Source organism: Syngnathus acus, chromosome 20, assembly GCF_901709675.1.
Source record: "Syngnathus acus chromosome 20, fSynAcu1.2, whole genome shotgun sequence".
Lineage (NCBI taxonomy): Eukaryota > Metazoa > Chordata > Actinopteri > Syngnathiformes > Syngnathidae > Syngnathus > Syngnathus acus.
Window position 1 is genome coordinate 3,050,652 of NC_051104.1, and position 23,592 is coordinate 3,074,243.

Consider the following 23,592-nt stretch of genomic DNA (forward strand, 5'->3'; position numbering starts at 1 on the left):
ACGTTTCATTAGCAAAGAGTCAAAACAAGCTTAAGGTTGCCTCTAGGGGGCGCACGCATGACTTCAACGATGACAGATACAGTTGCCGAATCATTTTGGTCACGTTTCATCAATGTGAGCACTTTAATTTGCCTTCTTTTAGGCAGCAAAGATTTACTGACTCGGGCATCAAATCTTCTTGTCGCTTTTGACGAATCTTCGATCGACTCAGGAGCGGATCAATGCTCAACGATCATCTCTGGTATTGATCCAACAGAAAACTCATCCACTTGTACCTTTCAAAAAGATTCAGAGCTCAATGACGTCATCCATCAACTCTAGCATCATCACCACCAAGGATCTCATTTCATTGATTTGGCAAATACTATCTATCTATCTATCTATCTATCTATCTATCTATCTATCTATCTATCTATCTATCTATCTATCTATCTATCTATCTATCTATCTATCTATCTAATCCAGGGGTGTCAAACTCATTTTTTTTGGCGGGCCGCATGGTGGTCATAGCTTCTTTCTGAGGGCCATTATGACTGTCAACCCAAATAAATGTATGAGCACCACATATTATATACAGTAAAAGCTACAAAACAAACTGACAATTAACTCGTTTTCAAATCAGACGAGTAAAAACTGGTCAAATATTTGGAAAAAAAAAGATATTAAAAGTGAAGACAATTTGCAATTCTAGTAATGACACACAAATATGAAGCACAATTTGTCTTCGCGGGCCACATAAAATGATGTGGCGGGCCGTATCTGGCCCCCGGGCCTTGAGTTTGACACAAGTGATCTAATCAGTCTGAATATCGGCTTTATTATCCAGATGTGATGTGACATGATGACAAACAATGTTTTTTGTTAAAGACATTCGCTTAGAACCTTTCGAGTACTATTCGGACTCAAACGTTGAATATATTTGTATGATGTAGTTTTTCTCTTCTTTTTTGTTAATAGCAGCAAGAGAGAAAAAGAAGAAGAGGGAAAAAAAGTGTCTTGAATTATCTCCTCAGTGGCAACGATTCATTTAAAAAATCAATTTTCCAGCTTAAACACCCTCTTAGTGCGGCGGGGACAGGAAGCGGAGTAGCTATCCATAACGCTGATTAAAAAGCTGCAGAAAGGAGAGCCAGCCATTGTGCGTCTTTATTTCAAGTCGGACGGACGCACAAAAGCCGGCTGCTCGCTCACCGCCACCGCCGCTTTGTCATCTTTCTTTGGCTTTTTCGTTTGGATCCCAGCATCCTCCGCGGTGCGTTTGGCTCCTCTGCTAATTGGGGAAGAATTCACCAAGCATACAGAGTGCGCACGTTTGACTGAAGATCATTTGCGCCGAGACTCGCAAAATGGTGCAATGAATCACGCGTGGCTCATCGAGCACGTCCGCAACGCACGCTGAGGAGCGCATTTGCTGACTTTGACACGTTTACGTCACAGTTGCTCAAATTCAGACGGATGCAAGGAAACAAAAGTCAAATTTTCTCGCAGATTATTTGCAAAGCTGTTTTTGCATCGTAAAAACGTTACACAGTAAAACAAACGGCAACATTTTCATCATATAGTTGAGACTTAACAACTTTGTGATAGAACTCTAGCAATGTTTTTTTTTCTTCTTCTATTTTTTGGGATATAAAAGTCATGAAAGTCAGCTTGTGAACTTTTTCCTTTTCTTCAATAAAAGAAAAGTATGTTTCGTGACGGAAAAAAGAAAGAGCTCGGTCCTGAAGCAGCACACGCGGCTGGTCAATAATTTCTCACCGATTTAATATTTGAGGCTGGGATTATGAGAATTTAATATTTCAGGTGTTCCCCTTCTTACTCATCTTCTTTGTTATGACATGTTGTCAAAACGCACAAACATGGACATACATAGAATATTTGAATGGTTTCAGGAAAAAACAAACAACCGAGAAGAAGCATGTGTACGTGACCTGAATGACACACACATAAAGAAAGACCATTTTTAGCAGGCACGTTATTTATTTATTTTTATATTTTTGGTATTGTGCAACAATTAACATCACGCTATGCATTCTCTCTCATGAGATGTACAGAGACAACAAATATATATTTGGGCATTAAAAGGGAATTGTGAAATTTGATCCAGCCTTGAAGTGTGTGGGTGTACCTAATAATGTGGCAGGAAGCAAGCTTGCTGTGATTATTATTTTTTTTTTCAACCTGCGCAATCAGTGTGTCAAGCCGTTTATCACCATCGCTGTTGATGAAAACACAGGAAAAAAAAATCCTTCCCATCTTTTCCTGGTATTGTGTGTGTGTGTGTGTTTGTGTGTGTGTGAGACAGAAGAATGGAGTTGTTGGGTGTCTGGATGAAGGGTTGTGATCAGTGGAAAGTCTCCAGCTATTACTTGTCTGCCTCTTAGTAATGATTGGTCATGTCTGCTTGCCCGGAGTCCTTCAGGGATAAGAACACCGTGTACTTTGATATATTTTAGGAATACACCGTTTCATTGTTTATTACATGGATGCGGTATTCGTGAGAGATGTCGGTTCCCATTTTCCTCCCCAGCGATTCGTTTTTCGACTTGGATGTTATGACTTGTTTGAGCGTATTGTATTTTGCACTCTTGGACAAAATGCCCCAAAGAAGCATAGAAAAAGGAAGGTGGAATCCATAATCATTTGATTTCATGGCCTGTAACCTCTATAAATTCTGCCATGGCAACGCGCTTTCCATGTAATGCTCTGGGGGGGGGGGGTTGGCACACGACCGCCCATGAATAAAAACCAGCAGAAAGGACGAGACTTGTCAGACTGAAGCTTCAAACACAAACAACAAGGCGGTGTCTTATTTTGTTGACATGTTGCAGAGGATGTTTGGAATATCGTCACTTACATCTCATTCACGGGTCACATCTTCAGAAAAGGGGATGGACGAGTACTGATCACGAGGTATCGGTATCCAGCCGGGACAGGCCATATTTCAAGGTATCGGGTACTCGTGAAGGCCTCTGATACTAGCTGCTGATACTTAAGGAAAAACGCCGGGCAACTGCAGGCTTCAAGAAAATGGCGCATGAAATCAACAAACAGAGAAAAGAGAAACGAATTTCAAATCCAGCAGCTTCGCTAACACTAAAACGATGAAGTATCACAGAAACGACCCGCATTTGCATTCCAACAACTCAGCACACGGGCGCGGCCAAAAACGATGGAAATGATGGAGCTCCATCAAACACTCGGCGTCATCATTAATTCACGCGGTGCGGCGACTTGCTCGGAATCCTGAAGAGAGATCGAGATTCCGCCAATGAACCGTCGCTCTCAAACAAATAAGACCTAAAATCAGTTTTTCTTTTAACGGCTAATAATAATAAACTAACTATAGTCCTACGAGAATCTACGTTAGAAAGCTGGTGGTTTATTTCGTTTTTTACCGCTGTGAAAATCATTGTTTATGTTGACGCCGCCAGCTAGCTAAATACAGCACACGTTAGCTTTCATGACTACTCGCTTCTACATTCTTAACAGTCCGTTAACCTCTCGGTACACCACATGCTGTGTCTGTTGTTTACTTTCCAATCAGGCCTCATTGAAGCCACCGATAGATGATGCAGCGGTGTTTTAGCTCCCAGCTTCATTTCGCAATGTTAATTTCCCCGTAAATGAAGCCACTGAGAAATGAACAAAACCAAGACGTGTTCAATTAACTCCCAGCTGTTGTTCCGACGAATCCTTCGTGACCGGCTGCCGAAGAGATGCTCCCCGTGCTTGTCTTCTGTCAATGCCTCAAATGGCGCCGCCGTGGTGCTGCCGTGGGGCTCGTCGGGGGGCCGCCAGGCGGAAATCAGGGCGCTAATCAGCGGGCGGAGTGACTTTGGAGGTGAAAAGCGGGTGACGCTGATGGGAGCTGACGCGCGGAATTGGGAGAGGATCAAGAGATGGCGGCGCTTAAAGAAGCTGTTTCCCCAGCCTGGAAAACTTTGATTTTATTTAATGGAGTACTCATTAGGACAAAGCAGGGGGGCGTCGGTGGTGGGGTGGAGCATGGGAATGAGCTCCACTGGATGAGGAGGATGGGAAATGACTATGTAAGTGTATTTCCTCAAACACAAAGCGTGTTTGTCTCTGCGTAATTATCGTCCCGCGGGTCTAAATCGCAGGTAAATGAATACTAATTCCACCAAGAGATACACAGATGCACACATGGATGTCGATAAACATGCCGTGCACCCCCATGCAGGCTCATGTACCCCGCCTCCACCCTCCATTTTAAATCGAGAGAATGATGAAGCGCAAATACTCATCCGGTTATCAGATGGCGGCTACCTTGTTGCTTCCCCACTTGTTAATTACTTTGGCCTGTTTGCATTTTTTATTTATCTACTGCAGCTTATAATCACACGGAGGACAGATACTTGCCTCGCTTAATTACGTGGTTTTCCAACCCCCAAACGTCCCAAGGGGTGACTCCCCACCTCACGGACATTCAGGTCACCTTGTCCTGAACTGGACGGGGACGTTTGGGGGTCGACGGGGCGAACCCTACTCCGACCCCTCAGCCTACGCGTTTGCTGAAGTCAAAGCTACACACCTCACCTAGAGACAAACAAAGGTTTTTGGTAGAGGTTCCAAGTGATGCTTGCAAGCCATCAGAGACCAAGGGAACAGTTTCACAGGATGTGATAGAAGATGCTCCAGGCGTGGCAAAAACAGACACAGCTCCTTCTGATGCAGAAGTGCCAAAGAATCCGTCCAGCCTTGCTCCCTGGCATGTAGGGCACCATGCTCCACTTCTTCCTTTCCCTGTGCTTTCTTTATTTCCCTCCCCTTCTCCCCTCCTTTTCTTTATCACCAACTTGTGAATGGCAGCCAATCAGAAGCAGAGTTGCCTCGGCTTCAGCCTCCGTGACATCCAGATCCAAAAGTGATGCGCTGCTATACAGAAAGACAGAAGGTGGGGTGGGGGGAAGAGAAGAAAGTACAGGGGAGGGAAAAAGGGGGAGAGGCCATAGTGAGGGAGGGAAGGAGGGAGGGAGGAACAGCGTACAAGGAACTCACTCTCTCTCTCCCTCTCTATTTCTCGGTGCACACATACATACACGCAAACACTCGCACACACGCTCCCAGCAGCTGAGCCGTTGTCAGTCTTGGAATGTCGTCGCTGCCGGCGGGAGTCGGGTGCTCGGCTGCTAAGCACCGCTGAGGAGCAGGAGAAGCATCGCCTTATCCTGCAGGCTTTGCAAGTAAGACCTATACTTGTTGAGGGGGGTGGGATGGGGGGAGTTGGAATAATTCTCCCTTGCATTGTCGCAGCAACTTCAAAAGAGCTCGGCGAGCAGAAATATGAAGTAACATTGAATTTCTGAACTCGTAGTCTTGGACTCACTGATGATGTGGTGGTACGCTCGCCTGACTTTGCTGCAGGGAGCGCAGGCTCCGTTCCCACTTAGTGATGCTTTGATTGTTTTGTGCCCGGGTACTGGCGACCATTCCGGGGCGCAGTCTGCCTTTCCTCTAGGGTAGGCTCGAGTTTCTTGCGACCCAGAATAGGATAAAAAAAATGGTCTCTGACCGGAGTCACCGATGGTGTCACTCAACTGACTTGAGCTCCGGGTAACTGAAAGCTTGTCTGTTTCGATATGTGCCCCAAGACTGGCAGGCGATCAGTCCGGGTTGTAGTCCAGTCTGCCTTTCGCCTGAAGTCAACTGGGATAGACTCCAGCGGATGAATGGATGAGGTTCTCTCTGACTAACTTTGCATGCAGGACTCGCATCATGGCTCAGTTTGTGAGGTTGTTTCGCGACACAAGATCCTCACTCTTTGCTTCACAATGGTCAAAGTGACTCGCATGAGGTGTGATAAGCTCGTTAACAGCGCTGTAAAGATCTCCCACTCACTCATCTTCCATGAAACCAGGGAGGGGAAATGATTTGACGCATCGTTCCAAAGGAAACAAGTGTGCTCCAGTTCTTTTTTTGTCCTCCCAAATGAGTGGATTTTTTTTTTTTTTGGTGTGTGTCAACAAGGAAGCGTGCTCGGTGTCACAATACCGCTTTGGAAACACGAGCACGGCTCAGTGAGCTCCAACGGAGGCGGAGGTCGGCCAAGCAGCTTTCCTACCTCGCAGTCCGAGGAAGAATCAGGAAGGTCGAGGGCTCCACCAAGTGGAGAAGAAGAGCTGCGTACTGCCTCGTGATGCTTCTGGATTTCTACTTAGGTGGTCTTCACCCAGCCTTTATGTGCACCAACTGCACTAATTACCAAAAATGTACTGTACATTAATTAATGGCGTCTTATAAAAGGACTCATTTTGGTGAAGAAGGCGAGCTGCCCATTAAGCAATTAACATTTTGTGCATTTATTAATGTGCTTATGAAATACATGGCACATTGCTATCTTATATTTTAGGCCAGAGATACAAGAATGAAACGTTGGTAATGTACATGACTGCTTAAGGCGGCATGATTGTATGTGACTTGATTGGCCATGCTGTGCTGCCATGTTCCATTTTCAAAGTGAACCAATGTGAGACACAGACATGACATTTGTCCTCGTAATGTGCATACGCACGGTAGACGACGTGTAAAAGCCAGCGATGGTCTTTGTGACATGATCAAATGTGGAAAGGTCCACTTCATTGTCTTCCACCATTTGTGTTACGTGGTTGTGTTATTTTTAAGGATGACAGTTGGCCAGTGTGAAGAATACGTTTTTATTTTCTCTCGCTTTTGTAGTCTTAAATAACAGGTGCCTTTCAGTTCAGATGTAAGAAGACGTCAATATTTTTTTTTTTTGTCACGAATAAATAAACCGTCTGAATACTGTTTTGTATCAAGGATTTTCCTGCTCTGATTTTTTTTTTTTCCAAATTTGCAAATGAAAGATTTTTGGGGCCTTGGTGGAGGTCTGCTCCATCCTGCCGCTAGCTTGAAACACCTCTCAAGATGCACGTTCATTCCTCACTCAATTAATTACAGCTTTCATGTATCATAATGAACACACGGCATCCAGAATTATTACTTTTTGTTTTTCCTTTATGTGGTGTTCAAAATGTCCGCTCACCGGCTAACACTCTGGACAATTTATTCGCATTCATAAAGCATAAAACGCGCACTTAACTTTCATGGCATAATCAATTAAACAGTGCGCTGGCAGGCTTTCAAAGGTGTCTTTCTCCAAGTAACATGCTAAAGCCGCTCTCTCGGATGCAACGCATCAGTCCATATTTTGGAATATTTAACTCAAAGCCTTCCTGGTAATGATGACGGGGAAGAACACGGTGCTGTTTTTAGGGCTAATTACTGCTTAATGAGGCGGTTCTCTACTATAATAGCGAGTGATGCTGGATTGTTAATCGTTTATTAAGCATCTCCAGAGGAGTTAACGGTGTTATTAATGGATCATATTTCATGTACACGGGAATTGTTTAGGATGGTATAAAAACTGTGCAGTTGGGATACAATCCAAGCTAACATTATCGATTTAGCAGATTTTACAACAGCAGTCAAAAAGCGCTTCACATACAGGAAGACGGTGAAAATAATCACAAATGAATATACAGTAACAGAGGAAAAACAATCTTTGTGTCTATGTGTGCTTGGATTTTTGGATTCAATATTTTTTGGGGGGACAGTTGTCCAATCTAATGATACAACAGACTGGAATTAATTTTTGTACAACCATTATAATCAAAATATTTTTATGTCTGAGGGTGGTAATTAAAACTACGCATTAGCATTTAAAGTACTTTTATTTTCCCAAAAATTGACAGTGTGCCTTATAATCAGGTGCGCCTTATGTATGAATTGAATAAAGTTTGACTCATTTCCTGTGCTGCTTTACCGTAATGCGCCTTGTAGCCTGGTGCGACTTATATAGCTTAGGCTTCTTCCTACTAGCTTAGCTTAACTTTTCTAACAGTGATATATATTGTTTGTTGTTTGTTTTTTATTGTTTTTATTCTTTAAATCATGTTCGAAATAAAGATTCATCCATTCATTCATTCATATATGGAAACGTCCAAAAATAGACCTGTTGATTCAGACTGCGCTTTATAGTCCGAAAACTACGGTAACAGCAAAGTTTGGATGCAGCGTATCGTGTGGAATAATAATTCCTCGTTCACCCAGTAGTTGTGAGTGACATTTTGAAAAGTGCTTAGTGTCTTAAAGTTTGGCGTAGCGCCTGCAACGGAGCGTGTTCAATTACGGGAAGCATACAAATGCTCGGCCCGGAGTCTTTCTCGATCCTCCCGCTCGTGATGAGCAGCTAGTTTACGTCTGATCAAAGAGCTTCTTATTCAGCAAAACAAGAATGTATAATTCTGCAGATTACACAAATGGAGCGGAGCCGAGCGCCTGCCAGGATGCGTCTTAGCACAAGATTAAGGATAACAAGCGCAGGACGCCACTTTAAAAAAGTGCACTGGCTCTCATTTGGTCCCGTCACATCCCAACTTTTTTCTTTTTCTCCCTTTGACTTAATCTAGTCATAAACAACTTTTTAATACTGCTGCTGATTTTAATAGGCTGAATAAGTTAATGCAGCTTGAGTCTATAGGATCTGGCAAGGCTTCCGCACGCATGCACGCTCGCTCATCCTTTAATAGTGTTTGTAAGAATCCCGACGCGTGGTAGGCGCATCCCCATCAAGGATTCATATCCAGAATGCTATTAAAGTCCAAGGACGGGCGGGAATGTTAATTAGAAAATGCAATAACAAGCGTCAGCCCAGATTAATTTATCAGCCGCGTTTTTCTGATCTGGAGAAGGCTTGTGTCCACATCATGGTGAGAATAAAATCGGAAATGGAGGCAGAATCGTCGAGCCACAACCCGAAGAATTTTAATCCATGTAAAAATGTATGTAAGCTACTTCTATATTCTTCCAAAATTCAATCCCAGCAAATGATTCGAGTCCTTCACACAGTTTCACAAACCCTTTCTACCAGTTGACCCGTCTTTGAAGTGACCCAGATAAAATGGTCACCTCAGTCCCGCGGTATCCTGTGTCTCTTCATCGATTGAATGGAGATTCTGCGGTCCTAAAAATGTGTTCTTGGTATTCAAATCAGTTCCAAGTGGTCCATTGACCTTTGAGTTGTCCCCGAAGAGCTTAAGTCACAGACTAGTGAGCTTCCCTCGAGTACTCTGGCCTGGAGATGGGGGGGAGGGACATACTTAATGGGCTCTTTAAGAAAAAGAGATTTATTACAATTACCTTCCTAAAAGACCATCAATTATTCAAATATGGCTAAATTACCTATCAGGTCCAAGTCCTGCTGGGGATTCAGAGAGGAAGAAGAGTGCCAATATTAGGAAATACTTTTCATAAGTCCGACAGGGGTGATTTGTCTTGGACCGCATCGTGGCGTCAAAGGAGCGAAAAAGGAATCGAAGGGATTGACTGAACGTAATGAACGCGAGACCAAATTAGCTCTCAAATTCCACCAGTGAGCGACACGATTAATCTCAGAGTTGCTGACAGAGGAGTTGCGGCTGGGATAGTTTGAGGCCACGAAGCAAACTAAACTCACAGATGGATGAATTAGGCCCGTCACTCGAGTGCTGGCGGGCCCGCTTTGCGTCTTGGGACGCATTAGATGAGCGTGTTTTACTCTGCTAAGTAAATACAAGCATCCCGCCTGATAAATGTGTCTGACGGTACGAGCGAAGTATTGACGGCGTTTTTGGACTGTGTCGTCGTATCCTGCCAGCTACAGCAACACATAATTAACCTCGGTGATGAATTTACACATGACGGGAAATTGCTGCATTAATAAGACATTATGTTCCGTGGAAATGACTTTTTCAGTCACGCTTAATGATATTTGCAATTCAACAACAACAACAGCTCATTAACTGAAGGTATCTACACTCAAAATTGTTGTGAACATATTAGTTCTTGTTAAAATGCATTGCTGTTCTACCACAGTAAATTCTCATTACAATAATAAATTCATCCATCCTTTTTTAAGGGATCCTGCTCAGAATCTATCCCAGGTGAATTTGGGAGGCGGGTTACACCCAGGCAATCACAAGGCAGACTCTTTCAGGTTTATTTCACAAACTCAAGGCCCGGGGGCCAGATACGGCCCGCCATATCATTTTATGTGGCCCACAAATTTTGCATCGACTTTGTGTCATTACTAAAATTACAAATTGTCTTCACTTTAAAAAAAAAGAGATATTGCTTGCAATTTTTATTATCATTCGTTCTGTTTAGTTTTTACTAGTCTCTGATTTTAAAACGAGTTTTTCATCAGTTTGTTTTGTTGCCTTTACTGTATATAGCAGACATCATAATGGCCCTCCGAGGGAAACTATGATTATGATATAGCCCGCAACAAAAATGAGTTTGACACCGTCGCCTTAGAGGAAATGTACAACGCTATTCGAGCGTGAAGTAGTCCGTAACCTTGTCATACATCATGTTCATTATAAACAGCAGGGCCTTATCGCCTATTTTCTTCTACACACATTTGTAATCAAACCGTTTTGCTTTTCCCCTCAGGCGCCTGATTTTTGGGATCACCGTGAGGAATACAATGTTCGTTGTGCTCACGCTACCTTGAAGTCGTCATCGAGTCCCAAGCTCTTCTCCGTAATTGCCACGTCGTCATTTCAGAAGCGTCCCTCGGCCACCGACTCGGATACCATGCTCCTCAGCCAGCTGGTCCCGATGCTGTGCTTCCTATGGCCCGCCATCGCCTTGCCTCTCGCACCTGGGAATATTGGAAATGTGTTTGGAATGCAAGAGAGCGACGGTAGGATTCTGCAGCGCTCCAAGCGGGGATGGATGTGGAATCAATTCTTTCTGATGGAGGAATACACCGGAAATGATAAGCAGTACGTCGGCAAGGTAAGGTGTCCAAGGAGATCGTCTGCAAACTCATTACTGAAGGCCGAGGACTTTGTTTGCCCTGACACAAATGTCTGAAAATATTTGAGCCTTTTTACCTGGTTGCAAGTAAAGGTCTGATGACATCAGGGTATTACGGTATTTCTAATTGCAGATTGTAGAACAAACCTATTCCAATTTCCAAATATGTACGTTAGTGATTGTCAGCTGCTGAGCAGAATGTTGAACGTGTCTAACTCCAGAGGTATTTAAAGACTTTTGTTTGACAGGAGACAGTTAAGTGAAAGCGCAACAACGGAGCAGCTAATCAATCACTCGTGACCTATCGATTTGTTGAAAATAAGACTTGTCTGCTGAGGCCCGTGAAGCTTCTCTGGCCGGAGGAGACTTAGCGGAGGGCAACTCGTATTCGATTTTCAGAGTTTGTTAGCGAGCACGCCGGAGCATCCAACACGGCGAGGTCTCTGGCCAATTGCGGCCGTCTTATGGATCCCGAGATTGATTCCACCCGGCAACTTGGAAATACGAGGAAGACGAACCTCTTGCTAAACTGCATCTCCGCATCCCTCCCTCTTCAAAAAATATGATGAGCTGTGGGACATGTGTGCTCCTGCCAGATCAGAGCGGGAGCTGCCGTCAGGCGGGTCGGGTCTGGCGCAATAAAGACAGGTGTGATGAGGAAAGGAACGCTACACTTATCAACTCCGCCGAGGCAAATGCGGTGACTGTCGACAGCCAATTTTCTCGGAGGAGGCTGCCTTTCATCACACACCTCATCCTCGGCGGTAAACAAGTGTGCCGGGGTGAGCCGCGGGGGGGCTCTGACAACTTCTTTGCTGCAGCTATCGCACTGGAAGCACACGCACAAATGGATTGGCGGGGAGGAGGAAGAAGAAAGCGTATCAATCAGGCGGGCGGATGAAATGCGCCTTGTTGTGTTATGTGATGCGGCGGCAACGTAAATGCCAAGTGTGAAGCGGGTTATCAGTTGATGCGGCGGCTGCCACGCACCTCGCCTTGATGTTCCCCGCCGCCGCATGACAGCACGGGCTTCATTTCTGCTGTCCAATATCCTTCATTATTCCGCTGTCAGAAAAAACATGAGGCTGTAATGAATTGCTGAGGAAGGCCGGGCGCTATACGTAGGACTAATTTCATCTCTTTGCGAAAAGGGACGGACGGAGAAAGCACTTAATGGCGACGTCTTGACGGTCCGACTGGTAAAGATCATTTCTCGGCGTGGGCGATGGGAGGCCTTGTTTGTTTCATGTTCAATCAAAGCCAACGACTCGGCCCCCGCACACACGCTCGCTTAAAAGGTTGATTTCTTGATTGTGGCAATCAAATGCTAAGCAAAGAAAAGGCACCAACAAAGCAACTTATTTTGCGAACGGGATAAAAACAATCTAAGATATGGGGAAAATAGATTCTAGTTCCACGTCTAATAAATTCAAGCTGAAGTCAACAGTACCGTATTTTTTAGAATATATAGCCGACTGGATAATAAGACGGAGTCTCAACTATCTTTGAAAACTTAATGCAAAAAATGATTTTATTTTACTCTACTTTAAGTGAGCTTCAGTTTTCTGTATTTTCCACTCTTTCCTCATTTTCATCTTCTTCTCCAACTTTTTATAGCCCAAGGTCTACAATTGAGAAATGAATTTACAGCCCTCGACTTGTATCTTAACCTTAATTAATTCAATATCGGCGATGTTTCGTCAAGTCAAACGCACCCAAACCTCGCTCATGTTTTTCTATCCGATGAACATGATTTATTTGGTTTTAGTGGTTGCGTTCTGAGTATCCTTAGATTGCAAATTGATAAAAAGGTGATGGCAGTGCTGATGGAAGTCGAAACAAATAAGAGACAACAGAAAATTTGTGGCGGAGCGTGGGACGAGGTGCTCGTGCCAAATAAATTGAAAAAGAAAACAAAACCTGACCTCTTCTGACCCAAAACACATCTCACACAGTCATCTCACAACCTTGAATTTTGAGCAACAATAAATATGAAGCATCACGGCATTTGTTACTCCCCACTATTGGCTGGTGTGAGGCCATCCAATCCCATTTGAAGTGACTTTCACGAGGCGGCTAATAAGTGCCGCGGTTGAGCGTGCGCAGCTGCGGCAGCCCACTTCTAAAGGCTTGCAATGCTGAGCAATACATCTGCAAACTTGACGCCAGCGGGGCCAGCAAAATCCCATTAAGGCGCTGGCACCTTCCATTGTGCCCTGCCTCATAAAACCCTTGCCTTCATAAGAATTATTACTATTTCATTTTAGCTGTGTTCATATTTTTTGCCAGCCTTGGGATGCGGCGGCGGCGGCGGCCTCGCTCGCCACTTGAAAGAAATATAATATAAAGAAAGCAGCCCACAGCTACGGCGGCGGGGTCCACGTCGAACCTGCAAAAAAGGCACGAGTACGGGGCGCTCTGTTTTAACGTTAAAGACGGAACGAGAGCGAGCAGGCGAGCGGGAGAGTAATTATTCCGTCTCCATTCTGTGTCGCTATCTCCTCGCTGCAGCAGCGAGCGACACGGAGCGGAGGACTGACAAGAATTGCCAATGATTTCCTTGCTTTGCAGACAATTGCTCAGTGTTTGTGCGAGGCAATTTCACTCATCAAGGCTCTCCTCTGTGCTTGTGTTGTAGGGCCATGAAAAGGCGTTTTTTTTTTTTTTTTCGGTTTTAAGCAAAGCCACCAAATGTAGCGCCGTCGTCATTTGATTTCGCCCAAGCCCCGTGAAGACGTTTCGTGTAAGCACTTGTAAGAGGATGCAATGTGTTTGGTGCACTCCAAGATTTCTTGCCTTCTGCTGCCCGTTTGAGATGTGCAACTGAGACTGGCTAATGGAGTATTAACACAATTATTCCGAGAGGTCTCGTCACCCTCCTTGTTTGAACTTATTAGACTTATGGCCGTGCAAAAGTGAAATGATTTTAAGAGTCTTTTATTAGAGACTCATGATTGCGTCATCAAACTTTGCAGGACAAGAACTAAAAAAATTTTTTTTGCAATTTATTATCGTCTAGCTGTCTTCATATTTGGTATCAATTGGCTGGCAACCGGTTCAGGGTGTCCCCCGCCTACTGCCCGATGACGGCTGGGATAGGCTCCAGCACGCCCGCGACCCCCGTGGGGACTAAGCGGTTCGGAAAATGGATGGATGGATGGATGGGAAAAATTCTTTAAAAGTCACCCGGAAATGACCAAATGAAAATTCCCGTCTTTTCAGCCATAGCCTCTTGTTTTTTTGTTTGCCTACCAAAATCCATTCTGGTAAAGATAGAGCAGCCATTAGTCTGGCGGCATAGCTTCCCATTATGGAAATAAGGCCATGACAGCTGATGGAAACTGCTACCAGCTTTCCGTCAACACTAACGCTAAAAATGTTGTCCCGGGAGTTGATTGTTGCGCGGCATCCTGCAGGTCGTAACGAGGCACGGGCGGTTCATGGCAAGCGCGCTCGTGGAAGCCCATTTAGATGCAAACAAATTCCTGCAAACAGCTCACCGGCATAAAGCTGTCACTCACAGGCCCTACTTTCGCATCTCCAAGGCCTCGTAAATTCCACGTCCTTCCGCGCTCGAAAATAAGGCGAGGGGAGGTTCCCGCTGGCAGCCACAATATTTTAGTCTCAGAATCTTTTTTTTTTTTACAAATGCATTCACCCAACTGGAGTTGTTTGACATCAGTCAAACAAATAATTAGCTTCCTCGCAGCGTTGCCATATTAATATTAACAAGTCGCAAGGCAACGTAGGACGTGTCATTAAACGCGCTAGGCGAGCTCTCTAAAAATAGCCGCTAGTGAATCAAGCATCGGTCAGCCACTTGTACAAGGTGACGGATAGGTCGGAGGTGACTCATTTCAACCGCCACCCTTTCTGCCTTGAGTTGTTCCTCAACCACGCAATTCCGAAGATAAATCCAATGGCGTGATTGGTGAAATATATCAAGGGACATTTTAGCGTGTCTCGCCTGTTTTGTGGGGAAGAAAAATGGAAAGCTCTGATGGCTTCTGTCATGAGAGTAAAAGTAGATGCGGTTAAAACAAGATCTACATCAATTGTTAATACCTTCGGAAGAGATTGACGTCAAGAGCCTTGCAAGTAAAGGTTCACAATACTGTACAAGAGTGTTGGTAACTTGCTGCATCACACATAAAATGGAGAGAATCTTTTATTTCCCGGTGATGGATGCAGAAAAGGTTCTTCAAATGTTCCATAGCCTGACTTTGGTCATAAACAAGCAAGTCTTCCATGTCCTTGAGTAAGATGAGGCTAATATGCCAGATGTGAGATGCTTTTTACTCAAAAAGAAGAAAGGAGAAGCGGAGCACAAAAAGCTCTTCTGTGGGATTTTACGGGACCTAATGCGTGCGTAAAGTGCCGCCGCCGTCGCCCCCAAATTGGCGCCGCATCGACAGGGTCGTCCAATAAAAAAAAGCGGAACGGCTTGAATGGTCGAGTGAGTGCCAAATATACTTCAAAACACTTTTGAGTGCAACTTGTTTTCTACAACCTGACCATTGACACACAAAAAAAACAGGCCAAGGATTCGATCTATACTTATGTCAACCTCAAAAAATCTTCTCTGTGTTTGATTCCCAGCTCCACTCCAACATGGACAAAGACGACGGCACCGTCAAGTACGTCCTGACGGGAGACGGCGCCGGAACGTTGTTTGTGATCGACGAAAAGTCCGGCGACATCCACGCCACCAAGAAACTGGACCGCGAGGAGAAGTCCATGTACACGCTCCACGCCAAAGTACTGGATCGCATCACCAACCAAGAAATGGAGCCCGACACCGAGTTTAACATCAAGATCCACGACATCAATGACAACGCGCCGAAATTTGAGCGTAACATCTATTTTGCCAGCGTCCCGGAGATGTCGGATGTCGGTGAGTAGAGATTTGTGAGGAGCTTCTACTGCTGTCTCTATGCTAAAAAATATTTATTGTGTGTCTTCAATAGCTTCAAAGTTTCAGAAAAACAAATCAATCTTTGAGAGGCAGTTCATTCGTTTGTGTTGATCCATTAAATTGCGCCGATAAACAGAACACAAAGCGTCCGTCATTTGATGTTATATTCACGTTATTTGTGTTTGGCCCGCCTCATTAAGTATTCACAACAAGCCTTGTCATTTTCCATTGTTTTAACTGCCGTTCCACGCGTTTTATGTTCTGATTGTCATTTTTTCCAATTAAGCCTTTGCTTGCTCGCACTTTGCTTTTCATTTCATTGCGAGTATAAATAAACCAAATGGCCTGAATGTAAAGTGGCACGCCTATAAAGCATAATCTAACTGCAGATGAAAAAAAACATTCCCAATTATGAATACAATTGAGCAATCGGGGGGGTCAATCAAAAGCCAATTATCTCTGCGGCAAATAACAAAGAGCCTTGTTTGGGGGGATTCATGATGCCGGCTAAAGATGGGTCAGGGTCGCCGTTAGTCATCGGGCAGACTAATAAACAGTTTGGATTGAACACCGCGCTTCATCAAGTCAGCCGGCCATGAGAGGCGGCAGCCATCAGTTCTGGCACTAAGTGGGACAGATGTTCAAGGCTTCATTAGTATGCGGCCAGACTCGGCGACCCGATCGCTGCACGGCGGCGGTGGTGGCGGAGGTCTCCGGAATGCCAAGGACGGCATTAGCCATGCGGCCTTGTGGAGGATATGGAGCTGCAAAAGGACTCTCTCTCTCGCTCTCTCTCTCTCTATTTGTATTTTTTTTTCTTCTCTGTCCGCAATACACAGCCTTCATTATTGCTCCGACCGTGACATTTCACCGTAAGCCCAATAAAATGGCGTTATCATTAAACCGCAATGTTATGCATAGCCGACATTTAGCGGCCTGTTAACGAGGTTATTTGAGGGCAAAATATTGGGAAGGTAAAGTCTGTCTGCCTGACTTTAGTGGTACATTTTTTTTTGTTTTAGGTATTTCACTTTTAACCCATCAAGAAACAAACACATATACTATATACATCGGGGGTGTCAAATTTATTTTTGTCGCGGGCCACATCATAGTTTGCTTCTAAGGGCCATTAAAATGTTCAACTCAAATAAATGTATGAACATATTGGATATATAGTATAGGCTACACAACAAAGTGATGAGTTTGAGTTTTCAAAACAGAGACTAATCAAAACTGTTCAAATATTTAAAAATTAAATATAGAAATCAAATATTCAAAAATAAAATTTTTTTGAAAACATTTATGGTAATAAAAATTGCTAACAATATCTTTATTTTTTAAAAATGAAAACAATTTTAAATTTCGGAACAGATATATGAATTCAATGCACAATTTGTCTTCACGCGCCACCTAAATTGTTGTGGTGGGCCGTATCTGGCCCCTGGGCCTTGACTTTGACACCTGTGATATACATGAACAAGTATTCACGGGGATTTCGGGTCTTTCATCTTTCATTTCAACAATAAACTTGATCGACTTACTAAGACGGGTTAGTGGACTGCCTGTACAAAATGAGTATTCCGAGGCCTCCGATCGATGGCTATCAAAAAGGATTCCAGTTCAGACTCACCTTTTTTCTGCTCCTGTTTTTTTCCAGGTACTTCAGTAGCCACCATAACGGCGACGGATGCTGACGACCAAACGTACGGCAACAGTGCCAAGCTGGTCTACAGCATTCTGCAGGGACAGCCTTACTTTTCCGTGGATTCCGAGAACGGTGCGTAGAGCTACAATTAGCCAGTGAGCCCCCTGCTCATATGGAGTCTATGAAAAGGTCTCGTTAAGTGTGACTGAACATTAAACGGCATCTCGCCCAACGAGGATTTCTTTCTGCCATTCTTAAGCACAGCTAAAGACACGTTTCACGGCACTAACTCTCCAAATCCGGCTCTTAAAACGCTAAGCTAATTAGGGGGAATATGACTTAAAGCGGGCAAGAGGATGTGGTTTATTTTTTCTTCTTCTTCTCAGGCACCATTAAGACAGCACTTCCCAGCATGGACCGGGAGGTCAAGGAGAATTACCAGGTGGTGATCCAGGCTAAGGACATGGCCGGACAGATGGGGGGTCTCTCGGGGACCACCACGGTCAGCATTACCCTCTCCGACGTCAATGACAGTCCGCCCCGCTTTGCCAACCGTAAGCATCTTTGTCTTTTACGACTCCAATTTGGATTAAAAGTTTGTTTGAATCCGTAAGCAATGTTTTGGCAAAACCGTATTTTTGTGGGTGCGGCTCTGAGGATCGTGTCGATGAACCATCTGGCAAAAGAATGATGTTTTTCAAAATTTTACAAAATCACCTTTAGGGTCTTTTCATGGTTGTCAAAGTCAAAGGTTAAGGATACTCTCACGTGATGTCACATTTCAGATTCCTTCCGCATCAGCGCCTTGGAATCCACAGAGATCGGCGGTGCCATCGGCCGCATCAAAGCCGAAGATCCCGATTTAGGCCGCAACGCCGAGATGGAGTACAGCGTGGTGGAAGGCGACGACAACTTTAACATTATCACGGACAAAGCCACCCAAGAAGGCATCATCATTGTCAAAAGGGTGATTGTGCCACCAGATCAATTTGTTGTCAAACATACACATAACTGTAAACACAGTTGTGTGTACCTAATAATATGATGCGGTGACTAAACATGAATCATAGCAGCCCTTCTGCGCTAAATCGTTGCAATGAAAAGTTTGACAACCGTGGTTTTATGCCATTTGATAGCCGCTATGATGTGCGCTGAGCACGCTTTCCTTCTGCAAGCAAAGTCTGGCACGACACGTCGAGCGGCACACAGGAGATTAATGTGCCTGAGACGCTTTAAACCCCACAAGAAGATCTGCTTAATTCACATTTTTGCCCCGAATGAATCCTGAACCACTGCCTGACTTTTAAAAATCTGCTATCGTTATCGGGCTTTCTCGCTATAATATTACCTTGTCGCTTTTTAAGTTCCTGAAAGTGAGCGTATTGCCCGTTCCACGGATGTTTTATCAGCTTCCACGTCTCATAGTGAGTAACTTCCGACGCACAATCGTAGCGTTTTGGATTAGAGAGTGCCGCCCGATAAGGTTCATTCACATGAGAAAGGATAAATGACGGAATTTGCTTTTGGGAAGTGACGTACGGAACCAGCTACATCCTGGGCCTCTGAAATGAATAATAGAAAAGGAGTCTTTTGTCAGTGAGTCTTTTGTCAGAAACTCATCGTTTTCTCGCAAGATCTCCCCCATCAGCATTCCTCACTCTGACTTGTAACTTCCAATCGAGAGCGCTACGGAGATAAAGGCTAAAGTGCCTATTACAGTCTGCCGGCGAGATTCCTGACGCTGATCCCTCTCATCCGCAGGCGCTCGATTACGAAAGCAAGCGAGACTACGAGTTTAAGGTTGAGGTGAGGAACACGTACCTGGATGCCAGGTACATCCAGGGTCTGAAGTTCAAGGACTTCGCCACCGTCAAGGTGACGGTAGAGGACGTGGACGAACCCCCCGTTTTCACCCGCAATCCTTACGTCATTGAGGTTCACGAGGACACGGCCGCCGGCAGCTTTGTGGGCGTGGTGTCAGCCCGGGACCCCGACGCTGATAACAAGATGGTCAAGTATGTGATTTACTCTAAAACTAAGCTAACATGTAAAGGACAAGTTTCTTTCCTTTACAGTGGTACCTTAAGAGTCTAATTAGTGGTACTGATTTACCCGGGTCGGCAAGTCGTCAGTAAACAACCGAAAAAGAACGGATGACAATACATTAAAAAAGCATCAGAAATGTAAAGCCAAATGTTACCCTGTGGCTGTTTCCTGTTTGGCAACATTACACAAAACCATTGGCAGTAGATTATGCTCAGAGGCTTGCGGCATACAATGACAAAACGTTTGTCCCCGGATAGTCTTGAATTCGAAAGATCTTGCATGTATCACTGCTAGAAGGTTTGGTGACACTGATGAGTTTTTTTGGTTGACTTGGCGCAGATACTCCATCGATCGTCACACGGATCTCGAGAGGCTCTTCAACATCGATTCGTCCAATGGCACTATTACAACCCGGAAAGCTTTGGATAGAGAAATATCCAAATGGCACAACATCTCCGTGATGGCTTTGGAAATGAGTACATCTTTGAGCTTTTACGTGTTGGTTATTTTTTTTGTATGACTAAAAAAAACCCTAACAATCTTCAACCCTTGTGGTAGACAACCCACGTCAGATTGCCCGTGTACCGGTATTCATCAAAGTGCTGGACGTAAACGACAACGCCCCGGAGTTCGCCATGTCCTACGACACGTTTGTCTGCGAGAATGTCAAAGCAGGACAGGTAAGTACGGAAACTAATATCAAACTATATGTTGACAGAAAGTAATGATTGATCATCTCGTTTGAAATTGCAGTGAAAGCACAAGTCGCATGTCTAAAGGGAAAAAGTAAAGTTGAGAGAACTAATCTCAACTGTCATTGGGCAAAGTTCCAAACGAGTTGGCAGCAAAACTAGCCACTCGCTGACATTGAGAGGGCGGCTGTTAGCACGTTAGCGCTGCGCAGTCACACATCCATGTCGCCATCCAACGATTGTTGTTCACAGCCGAGCCAAACGAGAGGCAGCTAATTCTTTAATGAGCTCATTTGCCGATCATTCTTCTCCCGGTCATCTATCAATCATTTTAATTTACCAGACTTGCTAACACTTTGGTTTCTTTTCAAACAGTTGATTCAGACCATCAGTGCTGTCGATACAGACGAGCCCCTGGTCGGACACAAGTTTGTCTTCAGTATAAAGGCGGACAATCCGAACTTTACCATAAGTGACCAAGATGGTTAGAAACCTTTGTCAATTCTATCCAGCTGCCACTTTTGACGACGTAGTTATCAAAAGATTGATAATCATTCAGTTCTCTTCATCCTGCAGATAACACCGCCAATATCCTGACCCGACGCGGAGGCTTCAGCCGGCGCGAGATGAGCGTCTATTTTCTGCCAGTGGTAATCTCGGACAACGATTACCCCATCCAGAGCAGCACCAGCACGTTGATCGTGCGTGTTTGCGCCTGCGATAGCCGTGGCAACATGCAGTCCTGCAATCCTGAGGTGCTGCCCTTCTCTGACGGGCTCACCACCGGCGCCCTAGTGGCTATATTACTCTGCGTCATTATTCTACTCAGTAAGTTGGAACAATCAAAAGAATCTTTTCCCAATCAGCCTATAGCCACATGCTACTGTGTCAATCTAGTTTGCCAAAGAACTCATCGGCGAACCATCACGACATCGATCTGCTCGCCATCTGACAGCTTTCTCGCTTAACATAATATCACACTGGCCTCGGCTCGGCTCCACTCGTTGGACATGAGCACGGCGTGTATTCTCCTCATTATGTCCCCTCTGTCACGTCCGTCAGAAATGATCACAAGGCGCCACTCAAACAGCCACCTTGCACCCCTCGTCCGACCCTATGCGCACCGCCTTGTAATTAACACTCAGGCGGGGGGCGAGTGGACAACCACGCCGCCCGCAGTGAGGACGGAAAAGGTGAAGGACACGTGCTCGTTGGAAATTCAGAGATTGTTTTCCACTCTCGCTCGGTAAGCGCTGACTCCGTGGCTGCTGCCAAAAGAATGAAAGGAGATTTGAGAGGTTGTCCGCCGGCCAGCATTAAAAGTATCCTCCGAGCAAAGTGCATCTTATACAGTCGACGCGCCATTCAGGGGAAAAGAAAGAAAAGGCTTTCTCACTGCATCTTTGATAATAGGAGACGTATGCCTGGGGCGATGGTGAGGATTCATCAATAGCAGTAAATGTGTTTTCCACTCTACATTGACGCTCGCAAATGCCTGATACATATTAGCATGCTAGCACTTACCTCTTTGTTGCTTTATTTTTATCTGAACCTGTATGCATGCCTTGCAGGCTACTTTCATGATGGAGAGAGCTTCATTGGTGTACTGCACAGGTCTCAAACTCAAGGCCCGGGGGCCAGATACGGCCGCCACATCATTTTATGTGGCCCGCAAAGACAAATTGTGCATCAAATTCGTGTGTCATTACTAGAATTGCAAATTGTCTTCACTTTTAATATCTTTTTTTTTCATATTTAACCAGTTTTTACTCGTCTGATTTGAAAACAAGTTATTTGTCAGTTTGTTTTGTAGCTTTTACTGTATATAATATGAGGTGCTCATACATTTATTTGGGTTGACAGTCATAATGGCCCTCCGAAAGAAGTTATGACTACAATGCGGCCCGTGAAAAAAATGAGTTTGACCCCCCTGGTGTACTGCCTCCGTCTTGCGGTATCTCGAGGCAATATAATAACAGCCTTTCTTTTCCCGTGGTTTCTGTGCAGTGATCGTGGTTCTCTTTGCCGCCCTGAAGAGGCAAAGGAAGAAAGAGCCTCTGATTATCTCCAAAGATGACGTCCGGGACAACGTGGTCAGCTACAACGACGAAGGCGGCGGCGAGGAAGACACGCAGGCTTTCGACATAGGGACGCTACGCAACCCCGAGGTGATGGATGCTAACAAGTTACGCAGAGACATCATCCCCGAAATGCTGTTTTCCTTTCGGAGGACATCGCCCATAAAAGATAACACAAACGTCAGAGACTTCATCAACGGGAGGCTTCAAGAGAACGATTCCGACCCGACCGCGCCCCCTTATGACTCGCTGGCCACGTACGCTTACGAAGGCAGCGGCTCGCTAGCGGAATCGCTCAGTTCGCTGGAGTCCACCGCCACCGAGGGGGACCAGGATTATGATTACCTCAGCAGCTGGGGACCGCAGTTCAAGAAGCTGGCAGAAATGTACATCGGAAGAAGTCCGGGACGGGAGACCTAGAGGGAGCCTGACCCCGTTTTTCCAGTTGTTTGTTTGCAAGCTAGCCGGGCACGCTCCTTGTCCCGCTAGCCTGCGAACTAGCAAGTGTACCGTCAGCCTACCTATGTATCAAGCTAATTATCTATTCATGTCCGATGCGCTAGCTAGTGCGCTAGTCCGCAATTTGTCTGTTTGACTCGCACACGTGCACGTACTTGCACACACGTGCGTTGAAGGCCACTGGGAATTCAAACTTGACCGTGACGGTCCAGTTTTCCAAGTTTTACTGTTTCTGGTTAAAAATAAGTAATGATGCCTTTTGACTTTTAGGACTTTTTTGTGAACATGGCGTGGAAATGTGATTTGTAACCGAGCAGAGCGATAGCAGTATTGTATACTCTCAATGTTTAATGGCACTGGATTGTGTTTGGGAGCCCAGTCACTCCATGGAAAAAATTGTACATGTACAAAGTGTTTTGAAACATTCTATATAATCTTTGCTATTATTTGTCTGACGAGCAATGTCCGTGTGAACGGTTGGTGCAGTTTATTTGTCGAACTGGAGTCATTTCATTCTGTAGGCGTAACATGTAACCAGAAAGTGTAAGTTGTAGGAAAACACTGGATTCATGCTACTTGAATGCCGAGTCATATTGTTTTATATTTATATTTTTCTACTTATTTTTAATAATAAAATGAAGAAAAAGTTGCTTTCTAGGTTTCTGGGGGCTGTTTCTTATCCGTACGAAGTAAAATATTGACTGTGGGAAGCAAGATTGATCCAAGTGCCATTAATAAGGTCCAACAAATGTTCCAACTAATTGGACCTCAGCGGCCAACGACGAGCTTTAAAAAGAGACGGGGAAAAAGCGGCCGCCTCTCTTTGGGATTTCTATCTGGACGCACCATGTGAGTGCATGATTAAGCAGAACATGTCGCGTTTGATGTTAGAAAGGCATTTGCATGTCACAT

At 44.8% G+C, this 23,592-nt stretch overlaps 1 protein-coding gene across 2 annotated transcripts; it reads left to right on the forward strand.

The window, feature by feature from the left end:
• Window positions 1-5,019: 5,019 nt before the first annotated feature.
• On the forward strand, window positions 5,020-23,331 carry LOC119139310 (cadherin-10-like). 2 transcript variants are annotated; one of them, XM_037279875.1, is made up of 12 exons: window positions 5,020-5,207; window positions 10,477-10,824; window positions 15,445-15,739; window positions 17,418-17,537; window positions 17,792-17,959; window positions 18,191-18,372; window positions 19,167-19,420; window positions 19,791-19,927; window positions 20,010-20,131; window positions 20,519-20,627; window positions 20,720-20,971; window positions 22,151-22,641. In XM_037279875.1, the coding sequence occupies exons 2-12, from the start codon at window positions 10,621-10,623 to the stop codon at window positions 22,639-22,641; spliced, it is 2,334 nt and encodes a 777-aa protein (XP_037135770.1). In that variant the 5' UTR covers window positions 5,020-5,207; window positions 10,477-10,620. The 2 variants fall into 2 exon arrangements, with proteins under 2 accessions (XP_037135770.1, XP_037135769.1); XM_037279874.1 differs by lacking the exon at window positions 5,020-5,207 and having other exon boundaries at window positions 10,621-10,824; window positions 22,151-23,331.
• Window positions 23,332-23,592: the final 261 nt, after the last annotated feature.